This window comes from Oncorhynchus gorbuscha, linkage group LG16 (assembly GCF_021184085.1).
Source record: "Oncorhynchus gorbuscha isolate QuinsamMale2020 ecotype Even-year linkage group LG16, OgorEven_v1.0, whole genome shotgun sequence".
Lineage (NCBI taxonomy): Eukaryota > Metazoa > Chordata > Actinopteri > Salmoniformes > Salmonidae > Oncorhynchus > Oncorhynchus gorbuscha.
The window spans coordinates 61,799,862-61,826,137 of record NC_060188.1 but is presented as its reverse complement, the minus strand read 5'-3'; the positions used below and the strand labels follow the sequence as shown (position 1 = coordinate 61,826,137).

General features: G+C 46.3%; 1 protein-coding gene across 1 annotated transcript in view; it reads left to right on the top strand.

Moving 5' to 3' along the window:
• The window catches only part of si:ch211-283g2.1 (sodium- and chloride-dependent GABA transporter ine), a 46,974-nt gene that overhangs the window by 9,067 nt on the left and 11,631 nt on the right, over positions 1-26,276 (top strand). The window contains exons 3-9 of the mRNA XM_046305936.1: positions 1,292-1,426; positions 1,687-1,897; positions 21,209-21,341; positions 21,605-21,739; positions 23,938-24,041; positions 24,225-24,349; positions 24,565-24,677. Of these exons, the coding sequence (XP_046161892.1) occupies positions 1,292-1,426; positions 1,687-1,897; positions 21,209-21,341; positions 21,605-21,739; positions 23,938-24,041; positions 24,225-24,349; positions 24,565-24,677 (956 nt within the window). The remainder of the gene's footprint in view (positions 1-1,291; positions 1,427-1,686; positions 1,898-21,208; positions 21,342-21,604; positions 21,740-23,937; positions 24,042-24,224; positions 24,350-24,564; positions 24,678-26,276) is intronic.

Here is a 26,276-nt window from a genome sequence, read left to right as displayed (position 1 = left end):
TATTGTTGAGAATACATATGTTTGTGAATGAAAGTTTTACATTTGTCTGGGTATATGATAGCATGTTTTCTGTTGTCATGTTGATAGAAAATGTCAGGGTGATATTAATGTTTAGTACTGTGGAGGAAAGCTTAATCTTAGAGTAGAGTTTTTTGTACTATGACATAAGATGATGATCCACCACATTTTATTGTGAGTTACTTGAATAATGCCATAATGACATGCCACTTGTCACTGTCATTGGTTATGAATACTATTTTATTGAGTTGTAGTTATCATGGAGAGAGAATTAAGAATTTAACCAGGTATTACATTTTGTCCAATGATCAGAATTAATTCAGAATGTCATAACAACAACATGTAATGTTTCAATTAAAATTATCTTGAGCACTGAGAACCTAACAAGCAATTGACCTTTCTATACACAGCTACAAAAACACAACCTAACTCCTCGTCTGGAAGTTATAAAGCACAGTTCATTCCGCACGTGAGAGGCAATGAGTTTGGCTGGGAGGGGGGTGAATGACTTTATTAAAGATTAGACGAGGTCAGATATGCACCACTGACTCACCAACGCATGGCAATGTTAAACTTGCTGTGAAAATCTAACTTGGGGACACGTTGACACGCTAGTCAAAACATTTCCATGTCTCCCTGTTTTCAATGATGAGAAGGGTGGGTATATGTTCATATTCTAGTTTAAAATAAAATATGGCCTCCCAAGTGGCGCAGCGGTCTAAAGCACTGCATTGCAGTGTTGTGGAATCACTTCAGCCTGGGGTTCGATCCGGCCGTGACTGTGAGTCCCGTAGGGTGGTGCACAATTGGCCCAGCGTCATCCAGGGTAGGGTTTGGCTGAGGGGCTTTACTTGGCTCATCACGCTCTAGCAACTCCATGTGGTGGGTGCCTGTAAACTGACTTCGGTGTTTAGTTGAATGTTGTTTCCTCTGACACATTGGTGAAGCTGGCTTCTGGGTTAAGTGAGCGGGTGTTAAGAAGCACAGCTTGGCAGGTCATGTTTTGGAGGCAATGAGTTTGACTGAGGGAGGGGGGCTTTATTGTTTTGGAGGACAGATGACAGATGACATCGCCTCTCCCGAGCCTGTTGGGGGTTGCAGCAATGAGACAATTTTGTAATTGGATTGCAATTGGATATCATGAAAAAGGGGTAACATTTTTTTTTAAATATGCAACCTCAATCCTATCCCTCTAGGCAATTTCAAGAAACATACTTCAGTCCCACTAAAGTTACTGTGTTACTGATATATTGCTGCTTTATGTCCTGGTCAGGTGCATTCCTGGTTCCCTACCTGCTGATGCTGCTGGTGATGGGAATTCCTCTGCTCTACATGGAGCTGATTCTGGGACAGTACATGAGAAGAGGGCCTGTTCATGCCCTGGCTAAAGCTTGCCCGCTGCTCAAAGGTACTGAAGCATACAGTATCTGTCCCCCCCTCTACTGGAGCATAATTTTAGTGTCGCGTTTTTACATAGTCAAACTAAAAATGGCAAAGTCAAACTAAAACCGTCAGTCAAACATAAACCTATGAAATGGCCCTGGTGTCAGGGTCATAAACATTTTGCTGACTCACTCACTATGTATAAGGTTGTAACTAACTAAGTATTTTAAGATTCATGTAAGTTGTAAATGACAGCAGTGACAATGTTATTTGCCCGTCCCTTAGGAGTGGGCCTGGCGACTGTGGCCATCTCCTTCATCATGTGTACTTACTACAACATCATCATCACATGGGGTCTGTACTACCTGTTCAGCTCCTTCCAGAGTCCGCTGCCCTGGCAAAGCTGCAACAACACATGGAACACCCCCAACTGCACCGATCACATAAACCCGAACACCAGCTCACACTCCTCCACCGCCAGCCAGCAGTTCTTCAAGTAGGTCTTACTCTCAATGTGGGCTAGCCCAGAGCCATACTCCTCTATGTACACTCCCCTATGTACTGTATTTATTTTGACAGTGAAGTTAAAACTGTTAATTTGGCTCTATACTCTAGATCAAATGTTATATACTGAATGATGCGACAGTACAGAATGTCACCTTTTATTTGAAGAGATGTTCATACATGTGTTTAACCATTTAGAAGTGAATCCACTTTTTTTACCTACCTGATTTAACTAGGCAAGTCAGTTAAGAACACATTCTTTTTTTCAATGACAGCCTAGGAACATTGGGTTAACTACCTTGTTCAGAGGCAGAAAAACAGAGTTTTACATTGTCATCTCGGGGATTCGATCTTGCAACCTTTTGGTTACTAGTCCAACGCTCTAACCACTAGGCTACCTGCCGCCCCGCTTGATGTATCTAGTCCCCCATTTGAAGTATTTGGACAAATTCATTTATAGCGTATAAAAGTTTAGTCAAAAGTTTAGCATTTGTTCCCATATTCCTATAATGCAATGACTACATCAAACTTGTGACTACAAACTTGTTGGATGCATTTGCAGTTTGTTTTGGTTGTGTTTCGGAATTATGTTGTGCCCGATAGAAATTAATGGTAAATAATGTATTGTCATTTTGGAGTCACTTTTATTGTAAATAAGAATATGTTGTTGAACACTTCTACATTAATGTGGATGCTACCATGACTACAGATAATCATGAATGAATCGTAAATAATGTTGAGTGGGAAAGATGCACGAGGCGCATGCGCTTACCAATAGGATGCATGGGTAGTGAGTAGCTCCATTATGTATCAACAAAACTGTGGTTATATACAGTACATTCGGAAATTATTCAGACCCTTTGACTTTTTCCACATTTTGTTACGTTACAGCCTAATTCTAAAATGTATTAAATAACAAATGTTCCTTGTCAATCTACACACATTACCCCAGACTTTCAGCATGTATGGCGGCAGAGAAGTCAGACGCAGGAGAGAAATAACTGAGCAGTTTAGTAACAAAAACCCACCGGAAAACAGAATATGTCATGTTTGTCATTTATTATCATGTCTTGTCCCTGTGCTCCCCATGCTATTCGTTTCCCTCTGCTGGTCTTATTTGGTTCTTTCCCTCCTTCTATCCCTCTCTCTCCCCCTCCCTCTCTCGCTCTCTCGCTCTCTCTTCTCTCTATCGTTCCGTTCCTGCTCCCAGCTGTTCCTATTCCCCTAATCATCATTTAATCTTCCCACACCTGTTCCCGATCCTTTCCCCTGATTAGAGTCCCTATTTATTCCTTTGTGATCCGTTCCTGTCCCGTCGGTTCCTTGTATTGTATTCACCATGCTGTGATTGCGTTTCGCCCTGTCCTGTCGTGTTTTTGCTGTGATTGTGTATCGCCCTGTCCTGTCGTGTTTTTTGCCTTCGTCAGATGCTGCGTGTGAGCAGGTGTCTCTGTCGACTGCGGCCTGCGCCTACCCGAGCGACCTGCAGTCTGTGGCCGCTTCTCCAGTTGTTTCCCCTCTACAAGTCTAGAGGATTTCTGTTATTCCGTTTTGGACTTAAATAAACTCTGTTTCTGTTAAGTCGCTTTTGGGTCCTCTTTCACCTGCATGACAGAAGGAACCGACCAAGGAATGGACCCAGCGACTACAGACGCTCGTTACACTGCCGTCGAGATCCAAGGAGCCATGCTCGGCAGACACGAGCAGGAATTGTCTGCTGCTCGCCATGCCGTGGAGAACCTGGCCGCTCAGGTTTCCGACCTCTCTGGACAGTTCCAGAGTCTACGTCTCGTGCCACCTGTTACTTCCTGGCCTGCCGAGCCTCCAGAACCTAGGGTTAATAACCCACCTTGCTACTCCGGGCAGCCCACTGAGTGTCGCTCCTTTCTCACGCAGTGTGAGATTGTGTTCTCTCTCCAACCCAACACATACTCTAGAGAGAGAGCTCGGGTTGCTTACGTCATTTCACTCCTTACTGGCCGGGCTCGAGAATGGGGCACAGCTATCTGGGAGGCAAGGGCTGATTGCTCTAACAAATTCCAGAACTTTAAAGAGGAGATGATTCGGGTTTTTGACCGTTCAGTTTTTGGTAGGGAGGCTTCTAGGGCCCTGGCTTCCTTATGCCAAGGTGAACGGTCCATAACGGATTATTCTATTGAGTTTCGCACTCTTGCTGCCTCTAGTGAGTGGAACGAGCCGGCGCTGCTCGCTCGTTTTCTGGAGGGACTCCACGCAGTGGTTAAGGATGAGATTCTCTCCCGGGAGGTTCCATCAGATGTGGATTCTTTGATTGCTCTCGCCATCCGCATAGAACGACGGGTAGATCTTCGTCACCGGGCTCGTGGAAGAGAGCTCGCATCAACGGTGTTTCCCTGCTCCGCATCGCAACCATCTCCCTCCTCTGGCTTTGAGACTGAGCCCATGCAGCTGGGAGGGATTCGCATCTCGAATAAGGAGAGGGAATGGAGGATCACCAACCGCCTGTGCCTCTATTGCGGAGTTGCTGGACATTTTGTTAATTCATGTCCAGTAAGAGGCCAGAGCCCATCAGTAAGCGGAGGGCTACTGGTGAGCGCTACTACTCAGGTCCCTTCATCTAGATCTTGTACTACTATGTCGGTCCATCTACGCTGGACCGGTTCGGGTGCTACATGCAGTGCTTTGATTGACTCTGGGGCTGAGGGTTGTTTCATGGACGAAGCATGGGCTCGGAAACATAACATTCCTTTCAGACCGTTAGACAGGCCTACGCCCATGTTTGCCTTAGATGGTAGTCATCTTCCCTGTATCAAATTTGAGACACTACCTTTAACTCTCACAGTATCTGGTAACCACAGTGAGACTATTTCTTTTTTGATTTTCCGTTCACCGTTTACACCTGTTGTTTTGGGTCATCCCTGGCTCGTATGTCATAATCCTTCTATTAATTGGTCTAGTAATTCTATCCTATCCTGGAACGTTTCTTGTCATGTGAAGTGTTTAATGTCTGCCATCCCTCCCGTTTCTTCTGTCCCTACTTCTCAGGAGGAACCTGGCGATTTGACAGGAGTGCCGGAGGAATATCATGATCTGCGCACGGTCTTCAGTCGGTCCCGAGCCAACTCCCTTCCTCCTCACCGGTCGTATGATTGTAGTATTGATCTCCTTCCGGGGACCACTCCTCCTCGAGGTAGACTATACTCTCTGTCGGCTCCCGAACGTAAGGCTCTCGAGGATTATTTGTCTGTGTCTCTTGACGCCGGTACCATAGTGCCTTCTTCTTCTCCGGCCGGGGCGGGGTTCTTTTTTGTTAAAAAAAAGGACGGTACTCTGCGCCCCTGCGTGGATTATCGAGGGCTGAATGACATAACGGTTAAGAATCGTTATCCGCTTCCCCTTATGTCATCAGCCTTCGAGATTCTGCAGGGAGCCAGGTGCTTTACTAAGTTGGACCTTCGTAACGCTTACCATCTCGTGCGCATCAGAGAGGGGGACGAGTGGAAAACGGCGTTTAACACTCCGTTAGGGCATTTTGAGTACCGGGTTCTGCCGTTCGGTCTCGCCAATGCGCCAGCTGTTTTTCAGGCATTAGTTAATGATGTTCTGAGAGACATGCTGAACATTTTTGTTTTTGTCTATCTTGACGATATCCTGATTTTTTCTCCGTCACTCGAGATTCATGTTCAGCACGTTCGACGTGTTCTACAGCGCCTTTTAGAGAATTGTCTCTACGTAAAGGCTGAGAAGTGCTCTTTTCATGTCTCCTCCGTTACTTTTCTCGGTTCCGTTATTTCCGCTGAAGGCATTCAGATGGATTCCGCTAAGGTCCAAGCTGTCAGTGATTGGCCCGTTCCAAGGTCACGTGTCGAGTTGCAGCGCTTTTTAGGTTTCGCTAATTTCTATCGGCGTTTCATTCGTAATTTCGGTCAAGTTGCTGCCCCTCTCACAGCTCTTACTTCTGTCAAGACGTGTTTTAAGTGGTCCGGTTCCGCCCAGGGAGCTTTTGATCTTCTAAAAGAACGTTTTACGTCCGCTCCTATCCTCGTTACTCCTGACGTCACTAGACAATTCATTGTCGAGGTTGACGCTTCAGAGGTAGGCGTGGGAGCCATCCTATCCCAGCGCTTCCAGTCTGACGATAAGGTTCATCCTTGCGCTTATTTTTCTCATCGCCTGTCGCCATCTGAGCGCAACTATGATGTGGGTAACCGTGAACTGCTCGCCATCCGCTTAGCCCTAGGCGAATGGCGACAGTGGTTGGAGGGGGCGACCGTTCCTTTTGTCGTTTGGACAGACCATAAGAACCTTGAGTACATCCGTTCTGCCAAACGACTTAATGCCCGTCAAGCTCGTTGGGCGTTGTTTTTCGCTCGTTTCGAGTTTGTGATTTCTTACCGTCCGGGTAGCAAGAACACCAAGCCTGATGCCTTATCCCGTCTGTTTAGTTCTTCTGTGGCTTCTACTGATCCCGAGGGGATTCTTCCTTATGGGCGTGTTGTCGGGTTAACAGTCTGGGGAATTGAAAGACAGGTTAAGCAAGCACTCACGCACACTGCGTCGCCGCGCGCTTGTCCTAGTAACCTCCTTTTCGTTCCTGTTTCCACTCGTCTGGCTGTTCTTCAGTGGGCTCACTCTGCCAAGTTAGCTGGTCATCCCGGTGTTCGAGGCACTCTTGCGTCTATTCGCCAGCGCTTTTGGTGGCCGACTCAGGAGCGTGACACGCGCCGTTTCGTGGCTGCTTGTTCGGACTGCGCGCAGACTAAGTCGGGTAACTCTCCTCCTGCCGGTCGTCTCAGACCGCTCCCCATTCCTTCTCGACCATGGTCTCACATTGCCTTAGACTTCATTACCGGTCTGCCTTTGTCTGCGGGGAAGACTGTGATTCTGACGGTTGTCGATAGGTTCTCTAAGGCGGCACATTTCATTCCCCTCGCTAAACTTCCTTCCGCTAAGGAGACGGCACAAATCATTATTGAGAATGTATTCAGAATTCATGGCCTCCCGTTAGACGCCGTTTCAGACAGAGGCCCGCAATTCACGTCACAGTTTTGGAGGGAGTTCTGTCGTTTGATTGGTGCGTCCGTCAGTCTCTCTTCCGGGTTTCATCCCCAGTCTAACGGTCAAGCAGAGAGGGCCAATCAGACGATTGGTCGCATACTACGCAGCCTTTCTTTCAGAAACCCTGCGTCTTGGGCAGAACAGCTCCCCTGGGCAGAATACGCTCTGGTCGCTTCCTTCGTCTGCTACCGGGTTATCTCCGTTTCAGAGTAGTCTGGGTTACCAGCCTCCTCTGTTCTCATCCCAGCTTGCCGAGTCCAGCGTTCCCTCCGCTCAAGCGTTTGTCCAACGTTGTGAGCGCACCTGGAGGAGGGTGAGGTCTGCACTTTGCCGTTACAGGGCACAGACGGTGAGAGCCGCCAATAAACGCAGGATTAAGAGTCCAAGGTATTGTTGCGGCCAGAGAGTGTGGCTTTCCACTCGCAACCTTCCTCTTACGACAGCTTCTCGTAAGTTGACTCCGCGGTTCATTGGTCCGTTCCGTGTCTCCCAGGTCGTCAATCCTGTCGCTGTGCGACTGCTTCTTCCGCGACATCTTCGTCGCGTCCATCCTGTCTTCCATGTCTCCTGTGTTAAGCCCTTTCTTCGCACCCCGTTCGTCTTCCCTCCCCCTCCCGTCCTTGTCGAGAGCGCACCTATTTACAAGGTACATAAGATCATGGACATGCGTTCTCGGGGACGGGGTCACCAATACCTAGTGGATTGGGAGGGTTACGGTCCTGAGGAGAGGAGTTGGGTTCCGTCTCGGGACGTGCTGGACCGTTCACTCATCGATGATTTCCTCCGTTGCCGCCAGGATTCCTCCTCGAGTGCGCCAGGAGGCGCTCGGTGAGTGGGGGTACTGTCATGTTTGTCATTTATTATCATGTCTTGTCCCTGTGCTCCCCATGCTATTCGTTTCCCTCTGCTGGTCTTATTTGGTTCTTTCCCTCCTTCTATCCCTCTCTCTCCCCTCCCTCTCTCGCTCTCTCGCTCTCTCTTCTCTCTATCGTTCCGTTCCTGCTCCCAGCTGTTCCTATTCCCCTAATCATCATTTAATCTTCCCACACCTGTTCCCGATCCTTTCCCCTGATTAGAGTCCCTATTTATTCCTTTGTGATCCGTTCCTGTCCCGTCGGTTCCTTGTATTGTATTCACCATGCTGTGATTGCGTTTCGCCCTGTCCTGTCGTGTTTTTGCTGTGATTGTGTATCGCCCTGTCCTGTCGTGTTTTTTTTGCCTTCGTCAGATGCTGCGTGTGAGCAGGTGTCTCTGTCGACTGCGGCCTGCGCCTACCCGAAGCGACCTGCAGTCTGTGGCCGCTTCTCCAGTTGTTTCCCCTCTACAAGTCTAGAGGATTTCTGTTATTCCGTTTTGGACTTAAATAAACTCTGTTTCTGTTAAGTCGCTTTTGGGTCCTCTTTCACCTGCATGACAGAATAATAAAAATAAATGCGTACATAACCCAACGCACACCAGGACAGACGTGCACAAGCACTTACAATAAACAATCACCGACAAGGACATGAGGGGGAACAGAGGGTTAAATACACAACATGTAATTGATGGGATTGGAACCAGGTGTGATGGAAGACAAGACAAAACCAAAGGAAAATTAAAATAGGATCAGCGAAGGCTATAAGGTCGTGACTTCGACCGCCGAATGCTGCCCGAACAAGGAGAGGGACCAACTTCGGCGGAAGTCGTGACAGTACCCCCCCTGACGCGCGGCTCCAGCTGCACGTGGACACCGGCCTCGGGGACAACCCGAGCAGGGCGATCCGGACGAAGATGGTGGAACTCCTGCAGCATAGATGGGTCCAACACGTCCTTGACCGCAACCCAGCACCTCTCCTCTGGGCCATACCCTTCCCACTCCACGAGATACTGAAGGCCCGGCGCCTCGAATCCAGTATGGAGCAAACGGAGTACGCCGGGGCCCCCCCAATGTCCAGAGGGGGCGGAGGAAAATCCTGCACCTCAGACTCCTGGAGCGGGCCAGCCACCACCGGCCTGAGGAGAGACACATGGAACGAGCGGTTAATATGGTAATCGGGTGGAAGCTGTAACCTATAACATACCTCGTTCACTCTCCTATGGACTTTAAATGGCCCCACAAACAGACCCAGCAGGCGGAGGGGCAGGTTTCGGGTCGAGAGCCAGACCTGGTCCCCCGGTGCAAACACAGAGGTCTCACTGCGGTGGAGATCTGCATTTGTCTTTTGGCGCGTCACGGCCTGCAGAAGGTGGACACGGACAGCTTCCCATGTCTCCTCCGCGCGCTTGAACCAGTCATCCATTGCAGGAACTTCGGTCTGACCCTGATGTCAAGGCGCCAGAACCGGCTGGTACCCCACTACGCACTGGAAGGGAGATAGGTTAGTGGAGGAGTGGCGGAGCGAGTTCTGTGCCATCTCGACCCAGGGCACGAACGCCGCCCACTCCCCCGGTCGGTCCTGGCAATATGACCGCAGAAACCTGCCCACATCCTGGTTAACTCTCTCCACCTGCCCATTAATCTCGGGGTGAAACCTTGAAGTAAGGCTGATCGAGACCCCAGACATTCCATGAACACCTTCCAGACCCTATACGTAAACGTTTGACCCCAATCAGACACTATATCCTCAGGCACCCCGTAGTGCCGGAAGACATGTGTAAACAAGGCCTCCGCAGTCTGTAGGGCCGTTGGGAGACCGGGCAGAGGGAGGAGAGGACAGGACTTAGAGAAACGATCCACAACAACCAGGATCGTGGTGTTACCTTGTGAGAGTGGAATATCAGTCAGAAAATCCACGACAGGCCGCTGCGGAATGGGAAAGGGGTGTAGCTTACCTCTGGGCAGGTGCCTAGGAGCCTTACACTGGGCTCAAACCAAGCAAGAGGAAACATAAACCTTCACGTCCTTAGCCAAGGTAGGCCACCAGTACCTCCCGCTCAAACAGTGCACTGTCCGACCGATCCCAGGATGACCAGAGGAGGTTGACGTGTGGGCCCAATAGATCAACCGGTCACGAACAGCAGACGGGATGTACAGATGCCCAGTGGGACACTGGACGGAAGCGGGCTCTGCACGTAACGCTTGCTCATTGTCCGTGTCCAGCTCCCACACTACCGGCGCCACCAGGCAGGAGGTGGGGAGTATGGGAGTGGGATCCATGGACCGCTCCTCTGTGTCATACAGCTGGGACAATGTGTCTGCCTTCACGTTCTGGGAGCCTGGTCTGTAAGAAAGGGTAAACACAAAACGGGTGAACAATATAGCCCACCTTGCCTGACGAGGGTTCAGTCTCCTTGCTTCCCGGATGTACTCCAGATTGTGGTGGTTAGTCCAGATGAGAAAAGGGTGTCTAGCCCATTCAAGCCAATGTCTCCACGCCTTCAAGGCCTTGATGACAGCCAACAGCTCCCGGTCCCCAACGTCATAGTCTTGCTCCGTCGGGCCGAGCTTCTTTGAGAAGAAGGCACAGGGGCGGAGCTTCGGTGGCGTACCCCAGCGCTGAGAGAGCACAGCTCCTATCCCAGCCTCGGACGCATCCACCTCCACTATGAACGCCAAAGAGGGATCCGGATGGGCCAGCTTGGGAGCCGAGATAAACAGAGCCCTCAGGTGACCAGTGCAAGCATACCGGGCCCCCCTTCAGCAGTACCTGACCAAAATCCCTGATAAACCTCCGGTAGTAGTTGGCAAACCCTAAGAACCGCTGCACCTCCTTTACCGTGGTGGGTGTCGGCCAATTACGCACAACTTCAATGCGGTCACTCTCCATCTCCACCTCTGAGGTGGAAATGCGATACCTTAGGAAGGAGACAGACTGTTGGAAGAACAGGCATTTCTCAGCCTTGACGTACAGATCATGCTCCAACAGACAACCAAGCACTCTGCGCACCAGGGACACATGCTCGGCGCATGTAGCGGAGTATATCAAAATGTCATCAATATACACCACTACACCCTGCCCTGAAAATCTTGTCTACAAAGACTTGGAAGACTCATGGCGCATTCATCAACCCGTACGGCATGACGAGGTACTCATAGTGCCCAGAGGTGGTACTGAAAGCTGTCTTCCACTTGTCTCCCTCTCGGATACGCACCAGGCTGTAAGCACTCCTTTAGTGAAGAAGCGCGCCCCGTGCATTGACTCTATCGCTGTGGCTATGAGCGGTAGCGGGTAACTATACCTCACAGTGATCTGATTCAGACCCTGATAGTCAATATATGGGCGCAGACCTCCCTCGTTCTTCTTCACAAAAAATCAACTTGAGGAGGTGGGTGAAGTGGAGGACCGAATGTACCCCTGACGCAGGGATATGTTTCCATAGCCTCCGTCACCGCCTGTGCGAGGGGATACATGTGACTTCTGGGTATTGCAGCGTCTACCAGGAGATCTATCTCGCAATCGCCCCGTCGATGAGGTGGTAATTGAGTCGCCTTCTTTTTGGAGAAGACGAGAGCCAAATCGGCATATTCAGGGGGAATGCGCATGGTGGAGACCTGGTCTGGACTCTCCACTGTAGTAGCACCAACGTAAACCCCTAAACACCTACCTGAGCACTCTCACTACCACCCCGTGAGAGCCCTCTGTGGCCAAGAAACAGTGGGGTTATGACAAGCTAACCAGGATAGGCCCAGCACCACCGGAAACGCAGAAGAGTCAATAAGGAAGAGACTAATTCTCTCCGTGTGACCCACCTGCGTCACCATGCCCAAAGGAGCGGTGACCTCCCTAATCAACACTGATGGATGACTATCTAAGGCGTGAACGGGGAAGGGCACATCCACGGGAACAATGGGGAACCCTAAACTATGGGCTAACACTCTATCAGTAAAATTTACAGCCGCGCCTGAATCGATGAGCGCCTTATGCGGGGAATGCAGGGAAAACTCAGGGAAAGTGACAAACATATGTGCAACAGAGGGCTCTGAGTGAGAATGGTGCCGGCTCACCTGGGGTGACGCCAGAGCGCCCTGCCTGCTGCCTCAATCCCCAGAGAAACCCACCCGGCACCGACCGGCAGTGTGACCTCTGCGGCCACAGATGGTGCCGGAGCTGGAACCCCCTCTGGTCTCCCTGGGTACCGCCCCTCCCAGCTCCATGGATATCGGAGAGGGCGTGCGGGAGGTTGGAACCACCCGACCCCGATCTGAACATCCGCGGGTTGCCAGCAGATTGTCCAGCCGGATGCGGATGGACAGGTCCACCAGCTGGACGAACGTGAGGGTGGTGTCTCTGCAGGCCAACTCCGATTGGATGTCCTCACGCAGACTGCAGCGGTAATGGTCGATCAGGGCCCTGTTGTTCCATTTCACGCAGGCAGCCAGGGTCCTACACTCCAGAGCAAACTCCTGGGCGCTCCTCATCTCCTGCCTCAGATGGAAGAGGCGTTCACCTGCTGCTCTACCCTCAGGCGGGTGGTCGAAGACTGCCCGGAAATGGCGGGTGAACTCCTCAAACTGGTCCAACGCCACATCTCCCTCTCTCCACACGGCGTTGGCCCACTCCAAGGCTTTCCCGGTGAGGCACGAGACGAGGGCGGACACCCTCTCACAGCCCGACGGAGCCGGGTGTCCAGTTATAGGTCTAATTGTAACAGGAACCCCTGGCATTTCGCAGCCTTCCCGTCATACTCCTGGAGCAAGGAGAGACTAATCCCACTGGGACCAGGTGGAAGAGGGGCACTCAGGGAAGACCCCGGGTTTTGCTGGTGGAGGCGCTGGAAGAACTCCCTGTCTCTCCCAGCTGTCCATTGTCCGGACAACGCGGTCCATGGCGGTGTCAAGATGGTGAAGCATTGCTGCATGCTCCTGGACGTGCTCCTCCACCCCTTTACCCGGGGTACCTGCTCCTGCTGACTCCATAGTTTGGGTCAGTGATTCTGTAAGGGTTGTGAACTGGCGGCAGAGAAGTCAGACGCAGGAGAGAAATAACAGTTTCCAACGGCGCAGTTTATTAACAAAAACCCACCGGAAAACAGAATAATACAATAAGCAATCACCGACAAGGACATGAGGGGGAACAGTCCCCAAATCCAGAACAGACTTTGGGAGGCGCACAGTACTACATAGAGCCATGACTACATGGAACTCTATTCCACATCAAGTAACTGACGCAAGCAGTAACATTAGTTTTTTAAAAACACCTTAAGGAACAGCGGGGACTGTAAAGCAACACAAACATTGGCACAGACGCATGCATACACACACACAATAACATAATGTCACGTTCTGACCTTAGTTCCTTTATTATGTCTTCGTGTTAGTTTGGTCAGGGCGTGAGTTGGGGTGGGTAGTCTATGATCTTTTTTCTATGTTGTATTCCTGTGTTTGGCCTGGTATGGTTCTCAATCAGAGGCAGATGTCGATTGTTGTCTCTGATTGAGAATCATACTTAGATAGCCTGTTTTCTCCATTTTGGATGTGGGTGATTATTTTCTGTTTAGTTTTTTTCGTCACCTTACAGAACTGGTTCGGTTTCGTTTCATTCTCTTTGTTATTTTATTTAGTGTTTTGAGTTCAAATAAATATATCATGAACACATACCACGCTGCGCTTTGGTCCTCCTCTCCTTCCACAGAAGACAACCGTTGCACATAAGCAATATACATACACATGGATTTAGTACTGTAGATATGTGGTAGTGGTGGAGTAGGGGCCTAAGGGCACACAGTGTGTTGTGAAATCTGTGAATGTATTGTAATGTTTTTAAATTTGTATAAACTGCCTTAATTATTCTGGACCCCAGGAAGAGTAGCTGCTGCAGCTAATGGGGATCCATAATAAATACAAAATACATTGAGCTATGACTACGTGGAACTCTATTCCACATCAGGTAACTGATGCAAGCAGTAGAATTAGATTTAAAAAGCAGGTAAAAATACACCTTATGGAACAGCAGGGACTGTGAAGTAACACAAACATAGGCACAGACACATACACATTTACACACACGTACACATTTTGCGTTGTAGATTTGTGGTAGTGGAGTATGGGCCTGAGGGCACATACTATTTGTGGTAGTGGAGTATGGGCCTGTGAATTCTGTAATGAATGTATTGTAATGTTGTTAAAATTGTATAGCTGCCTTCATTTTGCCAGATCTCAGTTAGAGAGCTAACGGGATCCATAACAAATACAAATACAAAAATTGCCCTGGTATTTCACAAAGATTATCCAAACCCAAAATCGATTCTTCCCTCGCCACCATAAAGAATGAGCCCGGTATTATTAACTATTGTGAACAGCATGGGTAGTAATTGCATAGCTTTAGATTCTGTCCCTGTCACCCCGCTAAATGCAATACTTTTTCATTGTAAATTTTGCCAATTTGACGACCGCACAGAGGCCATATTCCCCTATGCGTTACTTGCAACTGGAAAGCTTGTTGTTGCTCGCTAGTCAGTGAATTGCTTTTCGCTGCAGAATTCATTTGTTGTCAGATTTACCTCTCCGCTTGATTAAAATTTTCTTACCCCAGGCACCGGTAATGAGTTCAAGAGTATGTTTAGCAGTGACTACACGCATTGGAAGAATCTGGTTGACTGACAGATCTGGAAGAATCTGGTTGACTGGCAGATCTGGAAGAATCTGGTTGACTGGCAGATCTAGAAGATCATGGCTGACTGGCGGATCTAGCTGCTTTATGCAGGCTGACAGCTCCTTGCAGACTGACAGCTCCTTGCAGACTGACAGCTCTTTGCAGACTGACAGCTCTGGCTGCTTTATGCAGACTGACAGCTCTGACTGCTTCATACAGACTGACAGCTCTGGCTGCTTTATGCAGACTGACAGCTCTGACTGCTCCATGCAGGCTGACAGCATCCTGCAGACTGGCAGCTCCTTGCAGACTGACAGCTCCTTGCAGACTGGCAGCTCCTTGCAGACTGACAGCTCTGGCTGCTTCATGCAGACTGACAGCTCTGACTGCTCCATGCAGGCTGACAGCTCCTTGCAGACTGACAGCTCCCTGCAGACTGGCAGCTCAGGCTGCTCCGAACAGGCAGGAGGCTCCGGCAGCGCTGTAGAGGAGGAAGGCTCTGATAGCGCTGAACAGGCGGGAGACTCCGACAGCGCAGGAGGGAAGGAAGGCTCTGGCTGTGCTGAACAGGCGAGGCGCAATGACAGCCTGGTGCGTGGTGCTGGAACTGGTGCTACAGGATCGAGGACACGCACAGGAAGCCTGGTGCGGGGAGCTGCTACCGGAGGACTGGTGTGTGAAGGTGGCACAGGATGGACTGGACCGTGAAGGTGTACTGGAGAGCCTGAGAGCAGGACTGGCACAGGACATGCAAGGCTAGGTAGGTACACAGGAGGCCTGGTGCGTGAGGCTGGCACATTTTTCACCAGCCGACTAACACGCACCTCAAGACGAGTATGGAGCGCTGACCCAGGTGCCATTAAATCCCCGACACGCTCCGTCGGATGGATATCGTACCTATAGCACCATGCTAGCAACTCCCTCATTACTCTCTCCTCCACTTTCCCCATTAACTCCTTCACAGTCTCTGCTTCGCTCACCTCTAACACCGGCTCTGGTTCTGGTCTCCTCCTTGGCTCCTCACGATAAACAAGGAGAGTTGGCTCTGGATAGACCGGACCGTGCAGGCGCACTGGAGCTCTTGAGCACCGAGCCTGCCCAACCTTACCTGGCTCGATGCCCACTCTAGCCCGGCCAATACGAAGGGCTGGTATGTGCCGCACCGGGCTATGCACCCGCACTGGAAACAACGTTCGCTCCATAGCATAACATGGTGCCTGCCCGGTCCCTCTAGCCCCCCGGTAAGCACAGGGAGTTTGCGCAGGTCTCCTACCTGGCATAGCCATACTCTGTTTAAGCCCCCCCAATAATTTTTTGGGCTGCTTTTCGGGCTTCCTTGCCAACCGTGTTCCCTCGTATAGTCGGCTCCTATCTCCGACTGCCTCTGCTCTCCTTAGTGCCTCCACCTGTTCCCATGGGAAGCGTTCTCTTCCGGCCAGTATCTCCTCCCAAGTGTAACAACATTTACCATCCAACACGTCTTCCCATGTCCATTCTCCGAATAATTCATCCTCCTTTTGCTGCTCCAGCTGTCGCTGCCTGTTTCCACGCCACTCGGTCCGTGTGTTGTGGGTGATTCTGTAACGTCGTTCTTCGTTTGTAGAATGAGAGTCGGACCGAAATGCAGCGTAGTGGTTACTCATGACTTCAATAGAAAAAGTGACGCATGAAATAACTATACAAAATACAAAACAACAAACGGAACGTGAAACCTAATTACAGCCTATCTGGTGAAACTACACAGAGACAGGAACAATCACCCACGAAATACACAGTGAAAACCCGGCTACCTAAATACGGTTCCCAATCAGAGACAACGAGAATCACCTGACTCTGATTGAGAACCGCCTCAGGCAGCCAAGCCTATACAACACCCCTACTCAGCCGCAATCCCAAATACTACAAACCCCAATACGAAAATACAATATATAAACCCATGTCACACCCTGGCCTGACCAAATATATGACGAAAACACAAAATACAATGACCAAGGCGTGACACCCACCACCCCTGCAATACCAGTTTTGGCGGTGGGTTTCAACCCTGCCATCAAAGCGGAGGTACAAATTCCCGCATCTTCATTAAAATGATCTGCTAGTGCCAGATTGGTGCGCAACGTGTCTTCCATCCTATCAACGTACTAACGTACCCCCTCATTTTGACTCTGAGTGCATCTACTAATTTTGCTAAGGTCAGGGCGGAAACAAAATATTTCCAATATCTGTCACAAATAATTAAATTTGTTCTTGCAAGGTTGCTTGGTCACATGCCACACAAAGCGGACGACCAGGCGGGAGCAGGGTAGTTTCCGACTAATTGTGCCAACATTGCTCTTGGCAATAGGGAACGGACAACATGATCATAATCACCACCATGGAATCCAACATCTCATCCCTGATTCCTTAGGAAACTGATAAATTCCTGATCCTCTTTAACCAGGACAGGTGCTTCTTTCATTATGCTAAGCATTTCAACAATACTCAGTGGCTGGTGTTGGTGTTTAATTTGGTGTGGTGTTATAGGTTGGCCATCTGGCAGTATGGGGTTCCCTCCCTCTGGGAGTATCAGCCCGGGGTAATAAGTCATCGCAACTGCATGAGGACAAACCGGGCGCACCTCTCTATGGTTTCCAGGGTCCTTTGGATCTATGATCCAGTCCAGGACAACTATGTCCCTGCATTTGACCCTGCATATCTTTATTTTGTGCTTTATTGGTTCTACTTTTCTGTTGATAAAACACCAACATCAAAACGCTTGTATATATTGAGCTTGCAATTTGTCATTGATGCCATTGTGCCATGCCACAACAGCATCTCTGATTTCTTTATCTGATAGGAATTTTCCATCAACATGGAAATGATGACCAATTTTATCCAATTTGCTAAATTTTCCCCATACTTGAGCCGAACTGGTTGGTTGTTTGTGATCTTTTTTTAGAGCATCCATGGCTTTGCTAAATGTTTCCTCTTCTTTTCCCCCTTTTACGGGTGTGTGAGACACCATGGATGCTATTTCAACGCTGGTTATTTCTGCCCCTCTCTTGGCGGTGTATAGGGTGTTTTACTCACGTCTCTATTACACGCCCTCTATTAACACATTTGGTTTCTAATAACTTCTTAATGCCCCGGTTCTTGTACAGTCTCATTATTGACAGACACTAATGCCAGAAATCGCCAATACCCCACTCCGGGTATTAATTTATCAGGTATTACCAAACGACAGAGACTTTCGGCATGGACTACTTTTCTACAACCAAACATATAATATATGGATGTGCTAATTTCTCTGAATACCACATAGACTACAGACACCTAAACAGACTCCAACCTCTAATCTAACCTAATTCCTCCTAAGCACATAGTGCCCGCATATCTCCAGTCTAACCTACTGTATTAGGGGCTAAACCATCCTAGGCACACAGTGCCCGCAATGCCTAGTCTAACCTATTAGGGGTCTAAATCCTCCTGAACACGCTGTACCCGCAGTGCCTAGTCTAACCTATTAGGGGGCTAAACCCTTATACAGTGGGCCTATTGAATAAACTCAGGCTTTCAGGTCTGTATCCTTTAATTTGCTTTAGAGACATGCCCCAAGAGATTTACAGTTATGCACACTCAAGTTCTGTTTTTTTGTCTTATTTCTTGTTTGTTTCACAAAAAAATATATTTTGCATCTTCAAAGTGGTAGGTGTGTTGTGTAAATCAAATTATATAAACCCCCCTATTTTAATTCCAGATTGTAAGGCAACAAAACAGGAAAAAGGCCAAGGGAGATGAATACTTTCACAAGCCACAGTATATTTATCACCTTCTAATAGGCGTTGTCAACTCCTTACACATCTAGACAACCAATACATCTCTGTTGCTAGGCAGGAATTTAATTGGTTCCTCTCACTGGTGTCGTCATTGAGCTGCCTGTTACTAAAACCTTTGTGGGTTTGGAAGTGTATGTGTCAGATAGTACTGCAGTAGGAGAGTCATTTGCTTTATCTTGGCCAGGTTGCAGTTGTAAATGAGAACTTGCTCTCAACTAGCTTATCTGGTTAAATAAAGGTGAAATAAAAAATAAAAACAACAATTGTGGTGGGCCTCTCTGGCCCCCTCCCAGAGGTTTCTTCTCACTTCATCTGTTGATTTGACCTCAGACGCAATCCTTACTCCCCTAGTTATGCAGCCAGCCTGCCTTATCAGAGACTAACAATGGCCTTTCACCTCTTTCATCAGAAACATGGAACAGAATATGAAGCTTCTACTCTCAGTAACTTTCCATATTCCTAGTTCCCATCTACCCTTCATTGACCCCAACATATACAGTACCAGTCAAAAGTTTGCACACACCTACTCATTCAAGGGTTTTTCTTTATTTTTTACTATTTTCTACATTGTAGAATAATAGTGAAGACATCACAACTATGAATTAACACATATGGAATCATGTAGTAACCAAAAAGTGACTACTAAAAGTGTTAAATTCCTCTGTTTTAATAACTAATTAAAATTAATCACTCTGTCAATTCATAAGAGGTTGTAAGACCTTTATTGGTATAAAATGGACAGAGACCAGCCTTTGAAATCAACCAGCTGCGTTTATTCTCATGAGTACTGCCCATTACACATTTGACCACAGGTTATAAACTGAAAATGACGTCATTAGTTTCAGTACTAGCCCATGTCATCTCCGCTGTAGTACAATGGCTGTTTGGTTCTCACATGTCTCTCCCTATTTACGATAATATATGACCGAGCCAAGGTCATGCTTGTGTAGATAAGCCTTCTAGCCAGACTGGCTATAAGTTCATTCATTTCTACCATGGTACAGACAGTCATTGTTCTAATTCTTGATTATATTTACACACATTATATTCAGTACTAGGATTAAAAAGAAAATTCATACATATACAGTAACATAGTATTCTGATTAGTCAGTCCTGATTGAAATGTATACATAATTAGTCATCATTGATGAAAATTCCCTTAACAATAAATCAAAATATTTGCCTTGATGACAACATTGCACACTCTGCTTTTCAAGCTCTGTCAAGTTGGTTGTTGATCATTGCCGACTTGAGTAAGAACTGTAACTAGGCCACTAAGGAACATTCAATGTAATTTTGGTATGCAACTCCAGTGTATATTTGGCCATGTGTTTTAGGTTATTGTCCTCCCAAAAGGTAAATTTCTCTCCCAGTGTCAATTGGAAAGCAGACACTTCTCTCCCAGTCAATTGGAAAGTTTTCCTCTAGGATTTTGCCTGTGCTTAGCTCTATTCCATTTCTTTTTATTTAAAAAACTCCCTAGTACTTGACGATGACAAGCATACACATAACATGATGCAGGCACCACCTTGCTTGAAAATATGAAGAATGGTACTCAGTGATGTGTTGTGTTGGATTTGCAACAAACATAACACTTTGTATATAGGACAAAGTTAATTTCTTTGCCACATTCTTTTCAGGTTTACTTGCGTTTTTGCAAGCAGAATGCATGGGAATATTTTTATTCGGCACATGCTTCCTTCTTTTCACTCTGTCATTTAGGTTAGTTTTGTGGAGTATCTACAATGTTGTTGATCCATCCTCAGTTTTCTCCTATCACAGCCATTAAACTCTGTAACTGTTTTAAAATTCCCATTGGCCTCATGGTGAAATCCCTGAGCGGTTTCCTTCCTTCTCCGGCAACTGAGCTAGGAAGGTCACCTGTATCTTTGTAGTGACAGGGTGTATTAATACACCATCCAAAGCATAATTAATAACTTCACCATATTCAAAGGGATATTTAGTGTCTGCTTTTTTATTTTTACACATCTAACAATAGGTGCCTTTCTTTACGAGGCATTGGAAAACCGTCCTGGTCTTTGTGGTTGAATCTGTGTTTTAAATTTACTGCTCTACTGAGGGACCTTACAGCTAATGGTATGTGTTGGGTATAGAAATTAGGAAGTCATTCAAAAATCATGTTCAACACTATTATGGTACACAGACATTATTAATGCACATAGACAGCAAATTGTACTCCTGAATTTATTTAGGCTTGCCATAACAAAGTGGTTGAATACTTATTGACTTCTTGACATTTCAGCTTTTAATTTTGTATTAATTTGTAAAAATTCTGAAACATCATTCCACTTTGACATTAAGGGGTATTGTGTGTAGGCTGTAACAGAACATGTGGAAACATTCAAGGGGTGTGAATACTTTCTGAAGGCACTGTATGAAAATACCCTCAAACAAAATATAATATTCTGTACTGTCTCCTCATATAAACATTTGATGTCAAATCCCAAGTGCTGGAATATAATGAGCCAATTAAAAGTTTTATATTCATTGTATTCCAGGTGAATTTGACCTATGACATAATCTCATTCCACATCACATAAATGTGCAGACACAATCAGTGATTTGATTAATTAGGTAAAACTACCTGACCTATGGTGACCATTGGGGGGGGGGGGTCTCTTAATAATCAGGTTAAAGGTCATTATTACTCAAATAAACAATCCAACCTGAATCAAGTGAAATGTTTATGGCTGAGCAGCAGTTTTGTGATCAATATAACTTAGATTATTGGCATCAGAGCTGTTGTTTGTGTCTCTGTGTGTGTTATGGGTGTGGCGGTAGGCTTGAGGTTAAAGAAGCAGACTGGGAGCTGGAGGGTTGCCGGTTTGAACCCCCGGGATGCTTGCGGGGAGATCTGCAGGGAGTGAGCTGGCAGCCTTGGGTACTGTGACAGCAAAAAATAAAGCAAATGTGTTGTAGTTATAGGATGCTGGAGAGGACAGGGGGAGTGGAGGAGAGCGGGGTGCTGCGATGGGAACTCTTTCTCCTGCTCCTTTTGGCCTGGATCCTCCTCTACTTCTGCATCTTTAAGGGGGTCAAGTCAACAGGGAAGGTAAAAGAGAAAGAAAGAGACAGATAGACATGCTGACACAGAGAGAGAGATCAGGACTAGTTCTATGATATGCTTTCCAAGTAAAAAAAGATGAGTGAGTAAATGTTCTTATCTCTGTTCAGTAATTTTTTACTCTTACGTCGACATAACATTTGGCTCTTTTACATTGATTCAGAGTTAGTCCACGTTTTTGTTGATTTTTGGCCATTGTGAACATTTTATAATATCATATTTTTACTACTATTTCTGTGTGTCTCCTCCAGGTGGTATACTTCACGGCTCTCTTCCCATATGTCATCCTGTTAGCTCTGTTGATTAACAATGTCCAGCTCCCAGGAGCTATGGAAGGCATCCGCTTTTTCATCGTGCCAAACTGGGAGAAACTCCTGGAGTTGGAGGTAAGAGGACTGAGGTACAGGCCCGATCCCTAACCTTGAAGGCAAAGTTTGCTTTTTTACACCCAAATCTCTCTTTTTTGATGTAAATTATATGTTATAGAAGGGTCCAGAACACTTTTTCTCTCGATTTCACTTGTTTTTGAGAAACTTAAAAAAAATACTTTTCCCCTTTTTTATTATAATATATTTTTTACTCCCTTTTTCATGATATCCAAATGGTAGTTACATTCTTGTCCCATCACGGCAACTCCCGTACGGACTAGGGGAGAGGCCAAGGTTGAGAACCGTGCAACCTCCGAAACACAACACAGCCAAGCTGCACTGTTTCTTGGCCAATTGTGCACCGCCCTATGGGTGTCCCGGTCACAGCCGGCTGCAACAGAGCCTGGACTCGAACCAGGATCTCTAGTGGCACAGCTAGCACTGTTTTTGAGAAACTTATCCCAACCAGTGATTCACTTCCCCAATCAAAAGCCCTTGATTAACACTGAGGTTGGTGCTATCGCATACAGGGCTATTGCAGAGATTGTGTACACATAAAATTGTTATTTTGAGCTTTATCCGCACCATTCTTTGTGTAGCTTGCTACTAAAATCTCATAATAAGATGGAATATAAAGTTGCGGATTAAGTTCGGAATGACGCAACATCTACTGACCTGCATCACTATACTGAGAGCTTTTCCGTTTCTAAAATGACGCATTTGGGTGTTTCTGGAACCCCTGTACTGCACAATGAGGATGAGGAAGTGAGTCGCTGGTTTGGCTAAACATAACCCGAAACACAACCAAAACAAACTGCAAATGTGTCCAACAAGTTTGTATTCACAAGCTTGATGTAGTCATTGTCTGCAAGGAATACGGTATCAAACACTAAAGCTTAGACTGCATTTATACACTATAAGCAAATTTTTCTAAATACTTATGACCTCTTCAATGTGTGGGGATTAGACACATAAAGTGATTTAATTGCTAAGTTTTGAGCCAAATAAAAAAAAGTAGCTTAACTGTCCAAATAAACTCAGCAAAAAAAGAAACGTCCTCTCACTGTCAACTGCATTTATTTTCAGCATTTCAGCACGTTAGAATAAGGCTGCAACATAACAACATGTGCAAAAAGTCTTGAATACTTTCTGAATGCACTGTATATACATGATACAGTATGTACACTGAACAAAAGTATAAATGCAAAATGTAAAGTGTTTGTCCCATGAGCTAAAATAAAAGATCCCAGAAAGGTTCCATACTCATAAAAAGCTGATTTCTCTCACATCATTTTGTGCACACATTTGTTTACGTCCCTGTTAGTGAGCATTTTATACTTTGTCAAGATAATACATCCACCTGACTGGTGTGGCATATAAAGAAGCTGATTAAACAGCATGATAATTACACAGGTGCACCTTGTGCTGGGGACAATAAAAGGCCATTTAAAAATGTTCAGTTTGGTCACACAACACAATGCCACAGATGTCTCAAGTTTTGAGGGAGCGCGCAATTGTCATGATGACTGCAGGAATGTCCACCAGAGCTGTTGCCAGAGAATTCAATGTTCCTTTCTCTACTATAAAAAAAAACTCATTCTGATTGGCTGGGCCTGGGTCCCCAGTGGGTGGGCATGGCTCCCAAGTTGGTGGGCCTATGCCTGGGCTGCGCCCCTGCCCAGTCATGTGGAATCCATAGATTAGGGCCTGATGAATTTATTTCAATTGACTGATTTCCTTATTTGAACTGTAACTTTGTAAAACTGTAAAATTGTTGCATGTTGCGTTTATATTGTTGTTTAGTATATATATTCCAGACATATCTTTTTCTGATATTTATTAATTTCTTTCTTTAAATTTTATTTTTGGGAACTATTTGTGTTGCTTTTTTATTGTTAGGTATTACTGCACTGTTGGAGCTAGAAACACTAGCATTTCGCAAGCATTTCCAGTAAACTTTGATTTTACTGGAAATGATTTTAAATAAGCCATAGATAAGGATCTAAATCATATCAAGAGAAGGGGTTCGGGAGGAGTTTTTGTGAAGACATGTCGAGGTCGGGTGCTGCTGGTAAAGAGCTTGGATGTGTAATGGTTAACTGCCATCTAGGGTGATTGTTAGGATAACATTGTTATTCTATCATTGTGGATGAGTTTTATGGTGCTATTGGAGGTACAGTCCATTATTAGACAGAATTCCTTGTGTTTTGTTCCAGGTTTGGGTCAACGCTGCAGCTCAGATCTTTAACTCCATTGGGATAGGCTTTGGCTCCCTCATGGCCATGTCCAGCTATAACAACTTCAACAACAACATATTAAAGTGAGAAGCTCATTTTGAGGAGAGTTTGTAGTCAGGTCAAATCAGTTAAAAGTCAGTTCAAATATATTTTCACATTGTTATGGTGTCCATATTAGGTCAATCTCAGCAGGTGCTGTCCTAATATGGACACCGTACAGCATACTGGATTGATTCATCCATCACATCCCTTTTTTCCCCCCACAGAGACACCCTGGCTATCTCCATCACCAACTCCCTGACCAGTATTCTGGCAGGTTTTGTCATCTTCTCGGCATTCGGCTACATGTCACATCTCCAGAACATACCTGTCAGTGAGCTGGCTGTAGATGGTGAGTTTGTGTGAGCAAACTAAAGATAATTTAGGGAGGGGAAATAATTTTGGACAGCTGACGCAAGACCACACATTTTCATTTAGGAAATGTACCATTTCTAGTTACTGTGCATGTATTTGAGGCAAAGCATACTAATTTCACCAAGATTGTTCCATAAAAGAGTTTAGACACCAAAGTCATAACATGTGTGTTCTGAATTATTTTGCATCTAGGTCCAGGACTGGTTTTTGTTGTTTACCCACAAGCTTTTGCAACGATGCCAGTGGCTCCGCTGTGGGCAATTCTGTTCTTCTTCATGCTCCTGTGCCTTGGGCTGGACAGCCAGGTAGCTAACTGTACATTACCTAACCTAAACCCACTGTCACATGATACTAAATACACTTTTCTCTACTTGAAACAGATGCATTTGTCCTTACGTTGTCTTTTTTATTTATTTAATTTGTACCTTTATTTAACTAGGCAAGTCAGTTAAGAACAAATTATTATTTTCAATGGTGGCCTAGGAACTGTGGGTTAACTGTCTTGTTCAGGGGCAGAACCTTGTCAGCTCTGGGATTCAATCTTGCAACCTTTCGGTTACTAGGCTACCTGCTGCCGGTCACGTTCTCTTTGCTTGGCCACATGGTTAAATTATGGTAATTACTATAAATCTGTGAATACAATATCCAGTAAAATGTATAATCTTCTTTCACAAATGATTCCAGGAACTAAAAATCTATCTTTAACTACAGCAGTTCCAGTTCCAATAGAAAGTAATGCAATGTCAAATCAAATCGTATTTGTCACATGTGCTGAACACAACCTTACTGTGAAATGCTTACTTACAAGCCATTAACCAACAATGCTGTTAAGAAAAATAAGATTAAAGAAAATATTTACTAAATAAAAATGTAAATAAAAAAGGAGTAAAATAACAATAGGAGGCTATATACAGGGGGTACCGGTACCGAGTCAATGTGTGGGGGTACAGGTTAGCCGAGGTAATTGAGGTAATACTGTATGTAGGGATATGCCGATATTAAATTTTTGGCCGATACCGATATTGTTTGAATCCAGGCTGTATCACATCTGGCAGTGATTGGGATTCCCATAGGGCGGTGCACAATTGGCCCAGCGTCGTCTGGGTTTGGCTGGGGTAGGCCGACATTGTAAATAACAATTTGTTCTTAACTGACTTGCCTCGTTAAATAAAGGTTACACACACACCACACTGACCAAAAAGTTATTTTGTTGGCATTTACGCATGTCACCATTACCAGTAAAATATAACCAAAACCTATTTCTTTCACTTACTTGTGCTGTTTCGTTGTTCAGTCGTTTCAGGATTTCATCACAAATGTCAAGCAGTGAAGTTTCAGCTCTGTCTGTCCATGGCCTCTCTTCCTTGGTGCGCACTGTCACTGTGTCCTTTTCTATCTTGTCCAGCTGTTTATGTAACATTTCATGTAAAGCCTGTTTCTTGTCTGCATCAAAGTAGTGGTCCTTGTACCTAGGATCGAGCATGGAGGCGACACAGTAAAGAGGCTCAGAGAGAATGCCACCGAATCACTTGTTCACAGCCTCAAGTACTTTTGTAAGTTTTAACCCCACGGTCTGTGTCGGCAGTTTTTTTGAGCAGGCGTTTCAATGCCATGATAGAGGGTATCACGTCTGCTGCATACGCACAAACATGTTCTCAAATGCCATTGAAATGGCAGTAGCGGTATGAGAACCAGCACATTCTTGAGCATGCAATTCGGATTTCCTCAGTACGAAATCCTTGTCAACCCACTGTGCTGTCAGACTCGGCATGCTCAAGGAGATGACATTGCTGGTCAAAATGTCAGTCATGAAGCTATTAACAGTGACGCCAATAGCAAGTAGCTCATAGATGTGGGTTCCAACAATACTGTTTAACTCCGGTAGCGAAACATCTGAAAAATAG